The sequence below is a fragment of the Podarcis raffonei genome, chromosome 8, assembly GCF_027172205.1.
Source record: "Podarcis raffonei isolate rPodRaf1 chromosome 8, rPodRaf1.pri, whole genome shotgun sequence".
In the NCBI taxonomy this organism is placed as follows: domain Eukaryota; kingdom Metazoa; phylum Chordata; class Lepidosauria; order Squamata; family Lacertidae; genus Podarcis; species Podarcis raffonei.
This window is the reverse complement of record NC_070609.1, coordinates 13,149,864-13,171,523: the sequence shown is the minus strand read 5'-3', so window position 1 is coordinate 13,171,523 and position 21,660 is coordinate 13,149,864. Positions and strand designations below refer to the sequence as shown.

The 21,660-nt window shown below is 46.7% G+C and overlaps 1 protein-coding gene across 1 annotated transcript; it reads right to left on the bottom strand.

The window, feature by feature from the left end:
- Positions 1–797: 797 nt before the first annotated feature.
- On the bottom strand, positions 798–21,036 carry LOC128420376 (phospholipase A2 inhibitor and Ly6/PLAUR domain-containing protein-like). The gene is made up of 6 exons (XM_053401977.1): positions 20,988–21,036; positions 19,495–19,593; positions 17,606–17,692; positions 12,544–12,690; positions 1,566–1,697; positions 798–1,291 (listed from the first exon to the last, which is right to left on the bottom strand). The coding sequence occupies exons 1-6, from the start codon at positions 21,034–21,036 to the stop codon at positions 1,134–1,136; spliced, it is 672 nt and encodes a 223-aa protein (XP_053257952.1). The 3' UTR covers positions 798–1,133.
- Positions 21,037–21,660: the final 624 nt, after the last annotated feature.

The window sequence follows — 21,660 nt, the reverse complement described above, 5'->3', positions numbered from 1 at the left end:
AGGAGGAGGTAATTATGTAGGAATGCAGAACGAGGGAGGAGCAGCCTAGTTGCAGTAGAAGCCTGAGCTCTGAGAACAAGGAGAAGGGGGGAGTTCAAGGGGGAAGACAGTTTAAGCTCGGACTCAGAGGGAGGGCCACCGGAAATAGCCCATCCCATGATGCATAGGTGCACAAGAATTAATGAGAGGCGTGAACAGAAAAGGAAGCGAAAGTGGGGTTTTAAATGTGGGAATAGGAAGGGGCAGAACTCAGACTCAGCAACAGCTAATTTGGAAGCAGACTCTGAGTGACTGAGCTCCAGAGTGATCTGTGTGTTTTGACCAATAAACCTGAGTTAATTACTGCCAGAGTTGTCTCGCTTCTATGGGAGAGACCCAACCATCACACCCACTATCATACAGTTTTTCCATATGACCATTCCTCTCCGCACATTATTGAAGTAGGATTTAGCATGTGAAAATGAATTTATTTTTATTAGCTAATATATTCCATATCTTTCTAATTGGCTTGTTTCAAGAGTTGTAGGGACTTCAAATGTTTTGATCCTAATACTATCCACCCAAATAAAAGTGTTATATACTGTGTGTGTATTCTAAGGTTGCCCAACTGAGGAGATTATGACCATCAGCAGGTCTTCAATATTTGAAACTTGTCAATAAATAAGAACGAATGTATAATTCCAGTCTTGGAATTCCAGATTTACGTTATTGAAAGCCACTCAGATTGCTTTGAAATATGGACTGGAATATACATTTCCTAAATCAATAAGATAACTCATAATTACCCATTGTTTTTCATTCTAAAAACAGTGCCCTTCATCACCACTGCCACCAAATATTCTTAATTTGATAAATGCAGACACACAACACAGTTTTGATTTGCTTCACCAATTTATTTTGATTATGAACAAAGGAATTTTTTATACATATCCCATGTTTTCATGAGCCAAAGCCCCACATTTCTACTTTAGTTTTCTATTCCCTGCATCCCATTCACCAAATAGAAGCCTCAGGAGTCCTGTGAATACCAGTTGCTCTGGACTCCCATGTTCAGACAAGCAACCACCACTTCCACTGTTGTAGAAAATAGTGGAATCCAAGAGGAAGAAGACATTGCTCTCTCCTAACTACCTTTAAAAGCTGAGTTGCTTTGGTGAAACTATAGTTTCATAGCATCGTGTTTGTGTTATCATGCCTGAAAAGTACTTGTTAAGCTTTGATGTCTTGGCCAATTCACAAAAACCTGGTGATGCACAGCCTTTGACGACTTTATCAGGAACTTCACTGTTGTCTAGTAAAGAAAAAGAGACAAGGTCAGATGAGCATCTTGGTAGCAACCGGTGTTTCTGTGTGTGTGTGTGTGTGTGTGTGTGTGTGTGTGCAAAAGAAAAAATAGTAGCACCTTAATTTTTAATAACTATGTTGAGCAAGTATAGAAAGCATCTGAAAATCAACACATGAAATGATATGAGAGAGGTGTTTAAAAGTTAGAAAGAAAAAAGTCGATTTTTTTTCTTTTCTTCTGGGGCAAGGGCTCATCTTCATTGCAAGGCGGTTCTACTTACCATGAACAAGAACAAATTCAATGCACCGAGTCTCCTCGTTGTAACACTTGATGGCATTTGAACCCTTAGAAACTTCTGATTCAGCTACACCAAGGTTTGGGCACTCCAGCCCATTCAAGCGCCTCGGTGGCACTGCCAGAAGGAAATACTAAAGTCAAAACATGATTCCAGCCCATTTATCTTTATTCTAATTCCTAGGCTTCAGTTCTCTAATCTTGTGAGAGGGTTGCAACATCTCTATTTCATTCTGTTTCTGCAATTAATGATGTTGATGATGCAGATATTTTGACCTGAGATGATCAGACAAGCAGTGCTGTTTTTTAGGGAGTGAGTTGGGGAGTTTATTGTTGCGTGGCGATTCCCGCCCCCTCCCACAGATGGAGTAAATAAAGACACCGGACACCAGAATTTAGGTTAATGGGCGAAAATGGCCACAACTTTATTGATAACAGGTAAGAGTGGTATTGGCTTTAGGCATTGGCCCTTACAGACTATCCGGTCTAACCGGGAAGGGTTAAGCACCAACAGGGGGAGCCCCCGAGATGCACATCCCTAGGCGCTCCCCAAGGGGTTACCGCTCGGGAGTGCGCTTTAGGCCCTAGCCTCCGTAGGTTTCGGACAAGGCGACGCCCCCCGGAGTCCTTTAATGAACTACCCTTCAAGATTTGGGGGAGGTGATGGCGCTCCTCCCCCCGATTTCATTTGCATATCAATACCCCTGCCAATGCCTACCGCCAAAACCAAGGAGTTATGACGTTTTGCTACGAGGTAGGCGAAAAAAGCAAGTGGCATCTAAAATACAGCCAATTAGCCAAATGGAAAAACTCCTACCAGGCCCCTTGCGGCGACCAGCCGAAGCCCAGAGCAAAGTCCGAATGCATACCTAGAGGGCGGGTGGGTGGGAAAACTGCAGCTGCTATAAGGAAAGAAAAGGGGCAAGTCAGGGCTGCCCCGACCTTAAGTGCCCTTTAGTACGCCCGCCCCTACCGCCAGCCGATTGGCTGGCGCTGTGGGTAATGAATAATAATCGGACTGGGGAATCCCTGAGTCCCGCGGGGTATATAATCTTGTTTAAGTATAATATCTTGCATACTTTGTTATTATGTTGGAAACACACCTCTGATTAAGGTTACTATGTAAAGTTTTTAAACAACTGTCAGAGGCTCAGGAGCAGAAGAGCAGGGGAGAGAGCAAATAGAGAGCAGAGGAGAGGAATCAGAGGGGAGCGTAGGGGAATATGACAGTGGCCCGAGAGATTCCATGAGCTTCTCCAGCGAATCAGAAGATTCCCAGGAGGGGGCGCCTATGGTAAGGGCGAGGGGAGTCCCAGGGGGGACGTTCCATAAACAAGGAACCAGAGGGGAGTCCCAAAGGAGTAGCGGAGGATCAGGAACAGTTCCCCCACCAGAGCACAGTGGGGGGGAAGAGTCACATGAGTCAGGACCAGCTTCTCCTCCAGCGGGGAGAGAAGATGAGTCAGGGGTAACCACGCCCCCATCGGGGAGTGGGGAAACGGAGGGAAGGCCAGGTCCAGCTAGCCTTCCCGAAAGAGGGAGCAGTGACACAAGTGTAACGGTCAGAAGGAAAGTGGGAGTCTGCGCGCGCGCGCCAAGTTCAAATGTGGAGGAGCGCGGGACAGCAGAAAACCCGGATTGGGAGCCAGGTCCTAAAGCCCGAAGGAGGGGGGGAGAAGAGTCGGCGGACTCAGCGTCAGAAGAATCTAGGAGGGCTGAAACTCCGACTAGCAGGAGGACCCAGAGAAAGAAGGAACAGAGGAAGAGGTGGAGTAAGGCTAGAATCTTAAGCTGGTGTCAGGGGGGAGGAGATTCAGATGGGACTTCTACGGTCTAGGGCATAGACGTAGCGTTGCGCGCTGCGCGTCTGGAAATGAAACTGAACTTCAATAAAGACTTTTTTACTTGAGGAAGAGGCAGCGTTGGTCTTGTGTGAGCTGGGACCTTGGGCAGCGCTGACAGTAAGTCCCATCTCCCTCTGCAAGCTCACGAAGATAGGCAAAGATGACTACAGAGGAGAAAGTCAAGCAACTGCAGGAGGCAGTCTCAACGCTCTACGCAGAATTGGCTGCATCTAAGAAAAAGGAAGGAGAAACAGCTGCGCTCTGCCAGGATCTGCAAGCCAGGTGGGACAGATGGGGAAAGGAGGGGCAGCTGGGAGCCAAGCCGGAGGGAGTTGGCCTCGGGAAAAGGGGGGCCAGTATTGTGACCCATTTTGACGGGAACCTGCAGCAGTACCCTAACTTCGGAGCAGAAGTAGTTTTCGCGCTCAAATTGCTTCGGAAAGACTTTAGGGATGAGGAGGAGAAAGTGGGTTTCATAATCACTCATCTGCATGGGGAAGCTAAGTCGTGGCTGCGAACCTTATTACGCGAAAATGACCCCGCCCTCAAAGATTCAAGCACCTTTATTGAAGCCATGGACGCTTGCTTTAAATCAACGGTAGATGTGGATGTCGCTAGAAGGGAAATGCATGGATTGCGGCAAGGAAAAGCGACGGTGCGCCAGTATCATTCCCGCTTTTTTGGGTTAGTAAATGTGCTGGGCTGGCAGAAGGACTCAGCTGCCGTCAGGGATCTGTTCTGGGAGGGGCTGAATGGAGCCGTGAAAGATGAGCTGGCCAGGGGGGAGAGACCCCAAGATACCACAGAAGTAGTCCAAAGGGCGCTCGCAATTGGGGTGCGCCTGGAAGAACGCCCGTGGAGCAGGGAGGAGGGGCGAAGAGCAAACACGTCAGTTAGAACGACTCCCTTCCTACCCAGAGAGACAGAGCGCGCTCAATCAATGCTTCCGCTGGGGAGGGGAGAGGAGCCGATGGAGATCGGAGGTGCAAGGGCTCAGACAGCAAGCAGAGCCCAAACACCAGGAGCAGTCAAGGCGAAGGCTCCTAGAGGGAGCAGGAAGTGTTACATCTGCGACAGTGCACTGCACATGGCCAAAGAGTGTCCCCAGAGGCTCCAGAAGCACACTGCAGCTTCAGCAACTGTAAAAGGAGCAATTCAGCAGGGGGAACAGCTGCAGGGAAACGACGAAGCCTGGTTGGAAACGGAGGCACTGGGGCTCAACCAGGCGAGTCAGTGAAGCAGTCCCCAGAGATTTTGCAGCCCACAGACCCCCTCCCACCCAAACCAGTGGTGCAACTCACTGCATCGCTCCAGTTGCCCGATGGGCTCACCCTGGAGGTCCCTATTACCATTGACTCTGGTAGCAATGCAGACTTTGTAGGGTTGGACTTCGTCAAGCAGCATTGCATAGCACTCCTGCCAGCCACGATGCCCCTAAATGTTGTCACGGTAGATGGCAGGAAGATACTGGGAGGAGAGGTGGTACAGCAGACACCGCCTCTGGTGATGCAAATTGGGAACCACCGTGAAGTCATCAGTTTCAACGTCACCCACCTGTCGGACACGCCCATAGTGTTAGGCATGAGTTGGCTGGATAGGCACAGCCCGGCATTAGCGTGGTACCAGCGGCAATTGACCTTCTGCTCTTCCTACTGCGCAGCGCACTGCATCCAGACCTGCCAGGAAGAAGAGGGGCAAGAGGATGCACCGCAGCTACACCTAGGCATGGTGCAAGCGGTACCCAACAAGTACAAGGCCTTTTTGGAAGTCTTCTGCGAGAAGGAAGCGGACAAGCTGCCTCCCCACAGACCCTACGACTGCAAGATTGACCTCCTGCCGGGGGCGACGCTGCCGACTGGGAGACTGTACTCCATGTCTGAAGACGAAATGCAAGAACTCAGGGAGTTCATAGATCGCAATTTGAAGCGGGGATTCATCCGGGAATCCAAAGCAGTGGGGGGCAGTCCCGTGTTTTTCGTGAAGAAGAGAGACACGCCCGAACGGAGGCTCATAGTGGATTATAGAATCATCAATTCCAGGACAAAGCCCACAGCATTCCCCATGCCCAAAATTGACGACCTGCTCGCGACGGTGAGGAAGGGACGGATCTTCACCAAGTTGGATCTACGAGGGGCCTACAACCTTATACGCATGTGGGAGGGCGACGAGTGGAAGACAGCCATGTTTACGCCTTTAGGAACCTATGAATACAGAGTCATGCCGTTTGGTCTCCAAAATGGCTCCCATTGTTTCCAAGCTTTCATGCACCACGTGCTAGCGGGACTCCTCTACAAGAAGTGCGTCTGCTTCTTAGATGACATCCTGATCTTTTCGGAATCGCAGGAGGCGCACGAGGAGGACGTCAAGGAGGTCCTGCAGCGACTACGGGAGCACAGACTTTACGCCAAACTGGAGAAGTGCCAGTTCGACACGACAGAGGTGGATTTCCTGGGCTACAAGCTGTCCGACAAGGGACTTGCCATGGACAGCGCCAAGGTCCGCTCAGTGTTGGACTGGAAGAGCCCGCGCAACCGGAAGGAGGTCCAGAAGTTCGCCGGTTTCGCCAACTTTTATCGCAAGTTCATCAAGGGGTTCGCGAAGGAGACGGCGGCCATCACGGACACCCTCAGCTCCAAGAAGAAGAGGTTCACCTGGACGGACCAGGCGGAGCAGTCCTTTCGGAGGCTCAAGCGTCTCTTCGCGTCCGAAGAACAGCTGCTACACGTAAACCCCAGCAAACCGATGAGGGTTGAAACGGACGCCTCGGACAGAGTGGTGGGGGCGGTCCTGTTGCAGCAAGATCCGCAAGGGGACTGGAGACCGTGCGCATTCTACTCCAGGAAGCTCAGCACGTCGGAGCAGAACTACACCATCTGGGACAGGGAGTTGCTGGCCATTCATGCAGCCTTCAAGGCGTGGCGGCACTTCCTCGTCGGAGCCAGACACACAGTGCAGGTCCGCACGGACCATAAGAACCTGGAGTACTGGCGCACGGCGAAGTTCCTGAACCAGAGACACATCCCCTGGCGGAGTTCTTTGCAGATTTCGATTTCCGGATAGAATACATCCCGGGAGACAACAACGTCATGGCGGATGCGCTATCTAGGAAGCCGCAGTATCTCGAGGAAGCGGCACCGGCAGCGGCCAAACACATTTTCGCACCAGAGGTGTGGGCGTGCGCTTCAGCCGCAGTGGACCTGGACGCAGTCCGTCGCGCGCTACAGGCGGATTCGTTTGCGCAATCCAAGATGGAGGAGGTGCGAAACGGCACAGCGAGGGACAACGAGTTCCAGATACGCGACGGACTACTCCTCCGCAAAGGGGCTCTCTACGTACCGGGAGACGACCTTCGCGCGAGAGTCTTGCAGCAGCTGCACGACGCGCCCAGCGCTGGGCACTTCGGCAAGGACAAGACGGCGGAATTAGTCACCAGGGACTTTTGGTGGCCCAAGGTGCGGGGAGAAGTTGCGGATTACGTTTCCAGGTGTGACACCTGCCAAAGGGCCAAGCCAGTATACAGGAAGCCGGCGGGTCTGCTGGAACCGCTGCAGACGCCGCTCGAACCATGGGAGAAAGTGGCCCTGGACTTTGTTACAGATCTGCCCAGTTCGCGTGGCAAAACAGCGGTACTCGTGGTCGTAGACCTCTTCACCAAGATGGCGCATTTCATTCCGTGCGCGAAGGTGGCCACAGCGGAACAGACCGCCAAGCTGTTCATAGACCACGTGTTCAAAGCTCACGGCTTGCCGCTGTCCATCCTGTCCGACCGGGGCCGCCAATTCATCTCGAACTTCTGGCAGAAGCTGCTGGGCATCCTGAACGTCAAGATCAACTTAGCGTCGGCACGACACCCGCAGACCAACGGACAAGCGGAGAGGGTCAACGCCATCATGCAGCAGTACCTGCGATGCTACGCCAATCAACAGCCCTCGACCTGGGTGGACTACCTACCGCTAGCCGAGTTTGCCTACAACAACACGAAGCACGGGTCTACAGGGGTGACACCGTTCTTCGCCAACAATGGGCGCCACCCCAGAACCTTCCCGGGGTTGGAGACCGAGGCAGAGGGGGAGCCACGGGGGGCAGAGCACTTAGCCGCAGAGTTACAGGAGGTCCATGAGCAACTCCGAAGGCACTTGGAACTCGCGAAACACGCCTACAAGATGCAGGCAGACAGGCACAGGAGGGTTGGGGAAGACATACAGGTAGGGGACTGGGTCTGGTTAGCAGCTCAGGCAGTGCCGGCCAGAACGCTAGCTAAGAGGAAGCTAGGACACAAGCAGCTGGGACCTTACCAGGTCGCGGCACAAATCAATCCAGTGGCCTACCGGTTGACACTCCCGGAGGGCTCCAGAATGCACCCAGTCTTTCACAGGTCAGTGCTCACACCTTACAAGGCACCCCACAGGTTTCAGGCGCCAGGGACCGCACCAGCCCCACGTAGCCCATCGTCAACAGGGGAGGGACCACAGAGGGCGACGCCACTCAACGAGGTCACGGAGATTTTGGACTCCAGATGAGGGGAGGAGGGAGTTGAATATCTCCTCGCCAGGGAGGGTACTCCGGCCAGCGCCAACGAGTGGGTGCCGTGTTATGCCGTGGAGGAGCACTACCTCAAAGACGAGTTCCATTCGATCTTCCCACACAGACCTATGCCGGCGGAGTATTTCGACGACTGGCTTTTCACACCCACACTGTCAGCCAGCACGTTCCAGGGTTTCTCCTCAGATGAGGAGCCGACGCCTGGGATGAGCTCCCCGTAGGGGTCGCTCTCGGGGTTTGCCACGGACCGCTCCTATTGGTGGGACACTCAACCAGAAGTGGGGTGGAGCAGGGAATTGCTGAGGGGGCCCTTGCACACAGCCTCACCCGAGGGATCGGGTGGAGAGGAGGACATGGACGTGTGGGGGGAGGATCTTGGTTTTGAGCACGACAGCAGAGAAATGGAAGCAGAGGAAGTCGACGTCGACGAACCCATCGTGGGGGGGCCTGATCCCGCTGGCCGGTTGCACACCAGGGGGAGAGAACGGAAGCCAGCACTCACACCCCCAGCGCTGGAGCACCTGGAACCCACACCCGAAGAGGGGGAGAGGGGGAGGGGGGCTTCGAGGGGGGGATGGATGTCAGAGGCTCAGGAGCAGAAGAGCAGGGGAGAGAGCAAATAGAGAGCGGAGGAGAGGAATCAGAGGGGAGCGTAGGGGAATATGACAGTGGCCCGAGAGATTCCATGAGCTTCTCCAGCGAATCAGAAGATTCCCAGGAGGGGGCGCCTATGGTAAGGGCGAGGGGAGTCCCAGGGGGGACGTTCCATAAACAAGGAACCAGAGGGGAGTCCCAAAGGAGTAGCGGAGGATCAGGAACAGTTACCCCACCAGAGCACAGTGGGGGGGAAGAGTCACATGAGTCAGGACCAGCTTCTCCTCCAGCGGGGAGAGAAGATGAGTCAGGGGTAACCACGCCCCCATCGGGGAGTGGGGAAACGGGGGGAAGGCCAGGTCCAGCTAGCCTCCCCGAAAGAGGGAGCAGTGACACAAGTGTAACGGTCAGAAGGAAAGTGGGAGTCTGCGCGCGCGCGCCAAGTTCAAATGTGGAGGAGCGCGGGACAGCAGAAAACCCGGATTGGGAGCCAGGTCCTAAAGCCCGAAGGAGGGGGGGAGAAGAGTCGGCGGACTCAGCGTCAGAAGAATCTAGGAGGGCTGAAACTCCGACTAGCAGGAGGACCCAGAGAAAGAAGGAACAGAGGAAGAGGTGGAGTAAGGCTAGATTCTTAAGCTGGTGTCAGGGGGGAGGAGATTCAGATGGGACTTCTACGGTCTAGGGCATAGATGTAGCATTGCGCGCTGCGCGTCTGGAAATGAAACTGAACTTCAATAAAGACTTTTTTACTTGAGGAAGAGGCAGCGTTGGTCTTGTGTGAGCTGGGACCTTGGGCAGCGCTGACAACAACAAATGAATAAATAAATAAATAAAGCCTTGGTGTGTATTTGTTTATTTATTAATGATTATTATATATCACTTAATACTAAAAAGAGTCTCCTAGTGGTATAAAAAACTCAGAAACTACAATAAAATTTAATTTTATACCTAAATGCATTACAGTGCAATAAAATATAAAATCTCAAAAAACCCCAAAAACATCAGAATATATTGAAGTGTGTTTAAAGTGAAGGAACCCTTCTGTCTTCAGTGCTCCAAAAATATTCTTCATAGTAATAATAATAATAATAATAATAATAATAATAATAATTTTATTATTATTTCATTCTCTATACCCTGCCCATCTGGCTCACTTCCCCCAGCCACTCTGGGCAGTTTACAGCATTCATAAAGTATCTCCTAACTTATAAAATGCTACACATCACACTAAGATTCTGCCTCTAATATCCACAAACTATAAAGTTATTACATCTGCAGTTCAAACCCATCAAGACAAGTCCCATGGTGAAATGGGCTTTCAGAAAGCAAGGGGGCATGTTTTGTACACTTGTTGAGTGATCAAAACTAAGTTTCAATCTAAAATTTTAATTTTTTCCTCATGGGCAGGTAGGGTTTCAGCCTGCATACCAGTTGGAGCTGGTAGACAGAATTGACCTGCACCTCCTTGAACAGCTGTGAGTCCAAAATGACTCCCAGTCTGCACACCTGGTCCTTCAGAGGCACAGTAATCCCATTGAGGACCAGGGAGTTCTCCACACCCACCCGCCCCCTGTCCCCCAAGAACAGTACTTCTGTCTTGTCAGGATTCATCCTCAATCTGTTAGCCGCCATCCATCCTCCAACTGCCTCCAGACAGGACCCATACAGGACTTTCACCACCTTCACTGGTTCCGATTTAAAAGAGAGGTATAGCTGGGTATCATCCGCATATTGAACCCCTTGATGATCTCTCCCAGTGGCTTCATGTAGATGTTGCAAAGCATGGGAGAGGGGAGGAACCCTGAGGCACCTCACAAGTGAGAGCCCAGGGGTCTGGTCTGAACACTCATCCCCCCACCACCACTTTCTGAACATGGCCCAGGAGGAAGGAGTAGAACCACTATATAACCGTGCCCCAGCTCCCAGCCCCTCTAGACGGTCCAGAAAAGGGGCAGGCAACTTAAGATCCCCAGGCCGGATGCGGCCCAATCGCCTTCTCAATCCGGCCTGCAGACGGTCCGGGAATCAGCATGTTTTTACATGAGTAGAATGTGTGGTTTTATTTAACATGCATCTCCGGCCCACCACATGGTCTGAGGGACGGTGGACTGGCCCACAGCTGAAAAATGTTGCTTTTAACACCCAGAAGGATGTTATGGTCTATGGTATCAAAAGCTGCTGAGAGATCCAGCAGTACTAGGAAATAGCTTTCACCTTTGTCCCTAGCCCACCAGATATTATCAGCCAGCATGACCAAGGCAGTTTCAGTCCCAGCTTCTTATTCATTATCACTCATCCCATTTTACTCCACAAATGCACACAAATACATAATCCAGTCACCCCAGTCATCTCTCACTCAATCACCAGCAACCATTGCCAGTCATTGCAGTTTAAAAAAGTGAAAACCAGGACACCAAATTTGAAGTTTTTATGCATCCCCCCCCCACCATTTTGCTGATTTTCGATAATGCCCCCTGGACACGGGAAAACGTCAATGTTTGGCAGACCTACTGTAGAAACCAATGAGAGAAAAGAAACAGTTCACTAACTGAGCCATGAAATATAGCAATGGGGGGAACTTAGGGCTACCATATGTCCGTATTTTCCCATCAAGTAGGGTGATTTTTGTTTTTAAAAATGCTTTTAAAATCCCCTCCAAAACCCAAAAACTTATTTTTGTTCCCAAATATTTTTGTTGCCAAATAGAGCTCAAAAACTTTGCCCAAGCAGTGAGACTTTTGTTGTTCTCCAGTTTGATGCCATTCAGCAGCAATAGATAGTTTCACTAACTACCTCTGCAGTTCTGCCCCTCCAAGATGAGTCCCAGAGTGAGCAGGGCTATCCGTGAGCAGGGGGGTGGGCATGTTTTCTTATCTCTCTCTCTGTTTCCCCAATTTTTCTGGGGTGTTCTCTTCCACACACCCAGTGGTCATTTGAATCTCTTGGGGAGAACGTGCTTCTCCATGACATACAGATGGTGATGCTGATTCCAAGAATTTTTCATACAAACTAGGTTAGGGAATTTACTGAACACTTCCAAGGAATTATTGAGGCCCCATTGGGAGCTCAATATTTACTTATTTATTTATTAGGAATTAAATTTGTATACTGCCTTTCATCCAAAAATCACAGGGCAGTTCACTACATATTTTTTTGACGTACTGTATATCAAAATTCTGTCCCTAATTACTGGCAAGGAAACATTGCACTGGCACCCAATCAAGTGATACAACTTTTTTACCTCATGTCATCTAATTTTCTTAATCTTTTGTACACTTGTTGAGTGATCAAAACTAAGTTTAAATCTAAAATTTTAATTTTTTATCTCATCCCATTTTTGAGTTATGAGTGTTTGAAATTTCAAAGAGAGAGAGAGAAATTTGACCTTGCCAGAATACACAAAGGCCTTAAAAGCTCAGCCCAGCATTGAGATACGTCAAAACTAAAAACACAAATCCCTGCAGAACCTGAGCTTCATGATATGTCACATGATGGACTTACTCTAAATCTAAAAATCTAAGTTACCAAATTTTCAATTTTTAAAAAAGGATTTAAAAAATCAATATGATTTAAAAATTCAAAAAATATACTGATTATTTAATATTTCAAAGAGCCACCTGCAAATTTCACATTTTTCAAAATATATTTTGTACATAAATGTCTGCCTTATTGGATTTTATTTGGGATAAATGGGTCTTCTTGGAGTAAAATATAACAGAATAAACAAGATCTCAACTATAATATTAGTTGCTTCAGGTATTTCTTTAGAAAGTTATTCAATTAAAAGGTGTCTGAAAAGCTAGTTAGGCTTTTATTGAGGTAAAAAAGTTGGATTATTTGATATTGAATGACCCAGGAATGAATCTTGGACTAGAACAGTATTGCTTGTCTTAGAGTAACAAAGAAAGAAATTTGAAAGCTCAGTGCTATTTAGCTGTGGCAATAGATAGATAGATAGATAGATAGATAGATAGATATACTTACTTTCAAGCACTCCCTGGTTGCAGTAATATATTTGACAGCAATAGTGGATATACTGGACGTATTTTCTTTCTACTGAAGAGAAGGTGGCATTTGCTGGGATGCAATCTTCAGCACAACCCCTGTTCTTGTAGGTCTCTTTAGAGCCATCTGTTAGAAAGAATTGAAGGAATAGCAAGATATGCAAAAATTCAAATTGATGAACATACAAATATAAATACATTGGGCAAATGGGTGATTTAAGAGAAAATACCTGGCAACAACTGAATTCAGCAAACTAATCCATAAAGTAGTTTCTTTGAAGTATAATTTCTTCTGCAATACCATGTGAATATTCTAGGATAGTTCCTTAACAACTTGCACATAAATGGGACTAGATGGACTTCCTTTTCTGCCCATACAAAAGAGCCTAGAATAGTTTGATCCACTACCCATCTCTACCTGATATGGAACTAGCTGACCCATGGGCCTGACTCGTGAAGCTTCCTTATATTTTGTACTATATTTCTGAGAGACGGGAGAAGATGGTTTAACAACTGTTCCCTCTAATTTTCTGATCTCTTGAACTCACTTCTCTCTGGCTATCTCAATACAAGAAATCTTTTTGCATGCAACCTTCTATGGGGAAAAGCAGTTATATCTGTCTGAGTATGTTTTTTCCATTTTTCCTTTTTAAAAAATTTCTGTGGCTTCATTTGTCATCAGAGTATTTCAGCATTTAATGCTATGTGCTGTTATAATAATAATAATAATAATAATTTATTATTTATACCCCGCCCATCTGGCTGGGCCTCCCCAGCCACTCTGGGCGGCTTCCATAGAAACCAAAAATACAGTAAAATATCACACGTTACAAACTTCCCTGAACAGGGCTGCCTTAAGATGTCTTCTGAATGTCAGGTAGTTGTTTATTGCTTTGACATCTGCTGGAAGGGCGTTCCACAGGGCGGGCGCCACTACCGAGAAGGCCCTCTGCCTGGTTCCCTGTAGCTTTACTTCTCGCAATGAGGGAACCGCCAGAAGGCCCTCGGCGCTGGACCTCAGCGTCCGGGCAGAATGATGGGGGTGGAGATATGGGGGTTACTATATGTTGCAGGCCTATTTGGCATCAGCTAATAGTGCAACTAGATAAATGGGTTCCGCTCTGGCGGGAAGGTAAACAGCGTTTCCATCCACTGCTCTGGTTCGCCAGAAGTGGCTTAGTCACGCTGGCCACATGACCCAGAAACTGTACGCCAGTTGCCTCGGCCAAAAAAGTGAGATGAGCGCGACAACCCCAGAGTCGTCCGTGACTGGACCTAATGGTCAGGGGTCCCTTTACCTTAATTGGAGACTGGTTCTAAAAAGAGAGAGTGGGGTGGTGGCATTGGGGACAATATTTATAAGATGTGGCCTGGATCAGGTAAATTCATTCTGATTGGTCTGAGAATCTCCATTCACCCCTTCCTCCTTTTCAGGAGTGTTGTTTGCATCCCAGTGTGACAGTGGATAGACTGCGCCTCTGGTCATTGCCTACTCTGGCCCATGCAGCGTCCCAAATCTTACAGACATGCCTGTGCAAGAAAAACTCAAAAGTACATGAGAGTGTAAAGCAGGGTTTGTCAACCTGGTCCCTACTACCCACTAGTGGCCATTTCAGGATTCTAGGTGGGCAGTAGGGGGTTCTACAGCGCAAGCTGAATCCTCCTTACCATCAAGAAAGATGGGCGGTAGTGGGCGGTAGGTATGACTACCCTGGGGTAAAGTGAAGTGACTTCTGGTTTCCCACAAGATGGAACATGGCATGAGCTCAGAAGGGCTTGATCGCTAACAGGCTTTGAGGGGGAAGACGCGAAGGCTACGCATCCCCCCAACCCCCAAGAGGGAGTCTTGTGGTCAGCATAGAAGCGTTGTTGTCAAAGAGGAGTTTCCCGGTCTCTTCGTCTCTTTGTAAGGAGAGGGGAAAGGGGGATGGTCCTGATGCAAGAGAGTAGCAGCCCATGATGCCGGTTCCAAGAAGCAGGAAATCTCCATATCCCCATAGTTTAACAGAGCAGAAAAGGGAAATCTTACAAATGAAATGTAAAATTGAACAAAAAAAATCTGGCATGAAGAAATGGGTAAAAAGAAAGTCCCCTCTTACTTGGTAAAACATACTCTGCCTTGAGTAGTATATGCACCCAATGATAATAAAGCTGATTTCTATAAACACCTGGAAGAAACAGTGTTAGACTATATGGAGGAGAAATTAATTATTCCAGAAGATCTGAATGGAGTTGTTTCGAACATGATAGAACTCAGAGAAGTGTAGATAATAAAACAGGACGATTATCTCAAACTTTTTCCAGTTAATATAAATTTAGTAGATGCTTGGAGGTTTAAACATCCAAGGGCAAAGGAATCCCCATATTATTCCGAGCTGAACCAGTCTGCCAGCAGGCAAGATGGAATTTGGATCTCAAAAGAATTAACATTAAGAATGAGAAAATTTGAAATTGATGCAAAGTCCCTATCAGATCACAATTCAGTGTCCTTATTCCTGAAGGGGAAAGAAAGAGGGCGGAAAAGATAGAGGATGAATGAAGCATTACTTATTGATGAAGGAATATGGAGACCTTATCAACAAGGAGAAACTGACTGATCAAATTGATGGAGTATACAGAACTGGACAAGTGGACAGGTCAGATAAAAAAATCAAAAGGCGCGGAAAGCGGAAAATATAGAGGATGAATGAAGCGTTACTTATTGATGAAGGAATAATTCAGAAAGCTAAGAAAGCTTTTGAAGAATTCTTCAGATTTGAAGTGGGAAAGACTATGGACAAAAACAATTTCACTGCATGCATGACATTAAAAGAAAATTTAATGAAGATGATGTATTGGACTAAACTTGCTAAAATTTAGAAGATAAGGTATGTTGGAAATATAAGGAGAAGGAAGGGAATTTCTTTTATATGTGGTGGACGTGTCCTAAGATTAAAGCCTACTGGGATATGATATATAATGAACTGAAAAAGATTTTCAAAAATACCTTTAGTAAAAAGGTATATGAAGGAACATTGTAAACATTTGAAAACACTTGCAGGGTTCATTTAAAATATTGATAGGTTATGATTTGATACCTGTTTATAAAAATTAGAAGTCTTTTAAGTATGGAGATAAGATAAATAGGGTGATTTAGAAATGCTAAGATAAAAGTGATAACAGATGGAAGTCAGGGAGGGGGACATGAGGAAGTCAAAGCTCAGTTAGAGCAAAGATATATGTGATGAAGAAATTTTATTTGGTTGTTATAATGGGGGGAAAAGAAAATAATAATAATAAATATTATATTAAAAATATTAAAAAATAGAAGAATTCTTCAAATTTAATATAAACAAAGGAACTAATATTAAGACTGTCTGGAAGACAGGGAAAGCATCCATGAGAGGATTTTTCATCCACCAGAATGCAATTCATAAGAAATTGAAAAAGAAAGAAAGAATGGAAATATTAGAGAAGATGAAAATAATAATAATAATGAAAAAGAAATAGCTAAGAACCCAAAGAACAAGATGTTAAGTCAAACTATTAAAATGCTTCAAACTCAATTATCAGTTATCTTGAATCAGGAAACAGAATGGATGATAAAAAATGTTAAAACAAATAATCGGACTGGTGTTGGAAATGTAAAGAAGTGGCAGGCACAAGATATGTTTGTTGAACCTGAAAAAAGATGAGGGAATTTTGGGAGGAAATTTATAAATAATTTAAAAAGATGTTTAAAAGCTCATTCCCTAAAAAGCCCGAAGATTCCTCTTAAGGATCATGGGGGATGAAATTTTAAGAAAGTATTTATGTATGCCAACACAGCAGCAAGAGTCTTGATTGCCCAGAATTGGAAAATGGAGACCTTATCAACAAAGAATTTTTTTCCTTCCAGTAGCACCTTAAAGACCAACTAAGTTAGTTCTTGGTATGAGCTTTCGTGTGCATGCACACTTCTTCAGATACACAGATGTATCTGAAGAAGTGTGCATGCACACGAAAGCTCATACCAAGAACTTAGTTGGTCTTTAAGGTGCTACTGGAAGGAAAAAAATTTTTTGTTTTGACTATGGCAGACCAACACGGCTACCTATCTGTAACTTATCAACAAAGAGTTACTGGTTGATCAAATTGATGGAGTATACAGAACTGGACAAGTGGACAGGTCAGATAAAAAGATCAAACAATAAAAAAATTAAAAATGATTGAAATATATTCAAACAGTATTCGAAAGACCATTATGGAGAATAAATTTTTTTGACCTGTTTAGAGTAACTCCTGTAAGAAAAGAAGAAAAAAGTAAAACATAATGGAATTAGGTTATTGAATAAATGGCTGTGTTAGGAGGGGCAGTCAACTAAGTAAAACTGAGGACTGAAGTAAGAAGGGGAGGGAAGTCAAACGGAAATGGATTACAAATCAATCAAATGATGCTCTTCATGCTGTTGATGGACGCTAATATTGGTCATCCCCAATAGTCTATCAGTCAGTAGGCGGACTGGTTACATGCCCAATGTCTGTGTCAAAGCTGTTTATCCCTGTAATCAATAAAGTTGTGGACTAATCTGAACCCAACACATGTCTCCTTGTGTGCATTCACTTGCTACGCACCTCATTGCTACATCAATATGCCTGCACCAACGAAGAGTAGACTCTGATTTGGTTGCTTTCTAAGCAGTTGGGAATTATCATTCACTGAGGGATTGTCATTTAGGAGTTAAGGGGCAACTATGAGACAAATGTCAGAGAAAGATGAGGCCTGAATATTTGTGCACAGTTTGTTCACAGTAAGCAGCTGGTAAAAGTCAGGAGAAGGTTACCAGTGGATCTGTGGATCTATGAGGCTTCCCTGAGTCAAAGTATGAGAGAGGTTCCACACTCTATTAGTTAATGATATGGAAATGGGCCATCTCTGTGGCTCCTTGTTGTTTAATTGTTGAAAAAGTTGAGTTCCTCAAGGTTGGTGAGATCAGCATTCTGTTGTTACACTAGATACCCCAGAGACCAAAGGATGCACCCACACGCTTAGAGTTAATATGACAGAAAGGCTTCATACTCACTTAAATAGGTTTCAGTAAGCTGAGAAAAGCAACTTCCTCCTTTGATATGACAAGTAATCTTCCTGTTTGTTACACATTGCAGTTTCACTGCAGAGAGGAGAGGAGAGGAGAGGAAACATAAGTTGTCCAGTCTTTGAGAAACAGAATATTCCAAGCCAAACACGAGCAATGTTAATGGTCTCAGGATCCACATGTAGTGGTGGGTTAGAGGCTGCATGCACACCAACACACATCTCCCCCCCCCATTCCTCACACAGGAACATCTCCAGACACAGAAATGGAAAGACACAAAGCGTTCTTCCCATTTGCTAGTATGCATGCTAAATCAGGGACATACACTTCCTCCCTATCCACTACATGTTGTTGGCCAGTGAATCGCAGAATGGGACTTCAGCAGTCTCATTACATACTTTTACATTCAGCACACTGGTAATGGTGCTTCCCCTTAACCAAACAAATCAATTTGGGGTCGATGAAGAGAGCATGGGGAGAATTGTACATGAGAGTGTCTTCCCTATTAACCACCCACCTCATGGAAATAATGTCCATCAAACCCTGCCAAGGACCTTAGCCATCTGAGGGAAGCACGATTGCCACAGCAGAGCAAGGGCTGAATCAACAAGTATGGAAAATTGGCAACCTGCAGATATATGAGGCCCACGGACCACAGTTAGGTGACCTCTGCTGAAAGCAATGGGAAGATGGCCGAGCCTTCATGAGATCAGCATGGAAATCCCTATAATTGTTGACTCTAAAACCAAACTCCCATTCACTTCCAATTTTCCATTTAATATTCCCAATCTTGGGCTCAGGAAGCAAAATTATGAACAAACCTAGGGTGTGTCTTTGTGAAGAGGCATTGCACACAGTGCACAGATGCAGTGGAGTAGCACCATGGGTGTTTGCCACAAATACTGAAGGAACTCTATACCCAACCCAACAGGTGGGGTTGAATTCCTTGCCCCTCTGATGTGGGTAACGTGGCTTGGGTTTGCCTAGGCATTAAGTGAGCTCAGTGTGTAAAGCATAAGACTCTTTATCTCTGGGTTGTTGATTTGAGCCCCATGTTGGTCAAAGGATTCTTGCATTGCAAAGGGTTGAACTAGATGGCCCTCCCAGTCCCTTCCAACTCTACAGCTCTAGGATTCTATGGGACATATGTGAGATACAAAATGGAGCCATAAGTCAGCCACCTTCCCCCCCCCCACTCCAGGCCTACTTAGTAGCTGCCCAGCTGCATAAAGCTTCATCATAGGTCTTCAATCCCCCCCATGAACTCTGAGTATGCTCCATGAATCCATAATTTGATATATTAATTCTGGCATAAATTTAAATACCCCAGTAACCAATTGGCACCTTCCTGTGCTTTGGTTTGCCTGCATCAATTTCACCTACAATGTCCTTTCCTTTCTTGGGAATTTCCCTGTTTAAGTGAGTGAACACAACACAATATTCCCCTTTCCAAATCCTTTCCTTGGTAGTTGGGAGGAGATGGAAACCTGGTAGGGGCTGATGGCTCTGAAAATGGGGTGGCGTCCGCTTAACCAAATCCAAGGTATCAGGGTGGGGCAGCACTGATGATATAGACCTGCCTTCTCCCCTTCCTTTCCCCTCTGAGCTGGTGGGTGCTACTGGATGAAGGGGGGGGCATCAGAGTTATCCCTGCAGATCAGGGTGATTGGTCACATCCACAGATCCTGGGCCCCTTTCCTGATTACAAGCATACAACAAAGTGGCAGATCCCCCTGTATAAAGGGGGAGTCCAGTGGAAGCCACAGCCACCACTGGAGGGGAGAAAGGCCAATGAGCTGGACTCCAAACCTGACAAATCCATGGCAATTGGGGATGCCACCCTGACCAACTCCACTGCTGAGAATAAAATGCCTCACCTGTTGCAGTATCAGCTGCCATGACCACAGCCTGTATGCCTTCCACCTCTGGCACTTCCTGCGAAGCAAAACCGGTACTTACTTCCAAGGCATCCAAAGCTGTTGAAATTAAATTAACAGCACCTTGGTTAGGATTTTGTGTTTCTTGCTTCTGCCAGCTGACAAGCACATGGAAGTTGCAGCTGCAGCAGGGCTGCTTTCCGCCTTCTCAGGGCCTCGAGGAACATCAATATAGTCCCCTAGTCCGACTCGCTCTCCACAGAAGAGAGGGGAATGGGATGGCAATGCATGCTTCCTCTGTGGTGCAGATGCCTTTCCTTTGCCCTTATGGCCCCCCTTAGCCTTGCCTTTACCTGGAGCCATGCTAAATGCACCCCACTCCCCATAATAATCCTGAGGCTCAAAAGGGCTCTGCAAATGTAAAAATTTCCCCTTGCCCCATTCCATAAGGAAATATAAGCACACTTTCTAAATGGACCCTCAGGACCTAACCACTAAACAAGACTCAATATTAGCTTTGTGGTTGAATGGGGAATTTTGAATCTGATCTCTCTCAGCTCCTGGGCTCAGTACACTAACCACTACACCACACTACCTACAATGAAAACTGTTGCCTGTACACCGAAAAAATGGCTGGGGAGTTCATGAAGAAAACCCCTTCACCCCTCCCTATACCACTCCTCCAGCCCAGGGCCCACAACAGCAGGGGCCATATTCCATCCCCAGTCACTGCTAACTGGCTACTTCCACCTAGGGAGATTTCCCCCCAAAAGCAAATCCCCTACCAGGGATGGCCCTTGCACTGGTTCCCCGCTCTTGCAACCAGTGCTTTCAACTTGTGGTTAAAGGGAGGCGCCAAGTTCTGCCTGACATTGGGTGTGCTCATTGTATGCACTTGAGACCACAAGTACAACATGTACAAGGAGGTTGCAAGGAGGCACAGTGGGGCCCCTCAAAGTTGGGGAATTTTCAGCCCCATCATCACATACTTGGGGAGGTAGAGGTGTTCCCAAACCCATAGGTTTGGCATCTATGGTTAGAGGTCTCTCAGTGCCTCAAAGTACCATTGATCTGTTGCCCCCATCAAGAGCCATAGTTATCTGCAGCAAGCAGCCTACTGCAGGGCTAAAGTTACTCCTCTCCACTGGCCTCCTCATGAGTAGATGGAACAGTAAAGAAGACCAATCCCATTGCCTCTGTAGGCAGTTGGCTCTGCTGATTCTATCTTCTCCTGCCAGCCTCCCTGCTCTGCTCTCCCTCATCCAGTCCTCTGATTAGCTAGACCTCCTCTCCTTCCTGCAGAGCTCTGTATGGCTGCAAGGGCGTAGGTAGCATCAACTGTGTTGGACTGGTCATGTTGTTCGGATGCCTGATTATCATCTTCCACAACAACTGCTTTGCGTCTCTTGCTTCAAAGGTGGCATATGGACACTACTAGCCCCTTGACTGAATGTTCTTGAAGAAAGAATTCAAGATCTCAGGCTCCTACTCACCTGGGCAAAGGATGACCAAGAGGAGACAAGTACTCAGGAAAGTCGTCATAGTGCTGAAGAGATCAAAATCTGAGAGCACTCAGAACAAACAAGCAGGTGAAGGATAGAGGATGAGCCTAGTTTGGAGGGTTTTATAGGCCAAGAAGAGAGCCTGAGGGTTCCAGGTGGAAAGAACTAGTCCAGTAAGGGGGTGGGGAATGATGAAATTAGAGATTGCATGCTTTCCTAGACATGGTGCAATTTTATACTGGAACACAAAGCACGATGTGGAAATTGGATTAACTCTTTTTTGGAAATGGTATGAAATTCTGCCACCTGCAGTTTGCACTCCCTCCCATTCTCAGGGTTAAGAAACAGGTATTTTCCTTAATTGAATCCTTTTTGAGAACCCTGTGTAATTTCACCAAATAACCCCCTAGTATATCCTACCTCAATTTCATCAAAATGCTTCTGGGGAAATGATGTCCAGGATCAGGTACAGTGATCAGCAATTGGTAAATCACATCTATATTTTGTTCACAGGAATCTGGTGATGCTGGAACATGATTGTATTCCTAGAACCAGCCAACAGAGCATGTTCAGTTTTGTACTATTTCACCATTTTCCAAAATATATTCTCTAGAAATATTTGGAAGTGTGGTTCCTTGAAGTTGAATCAAATATTCTGTCCATA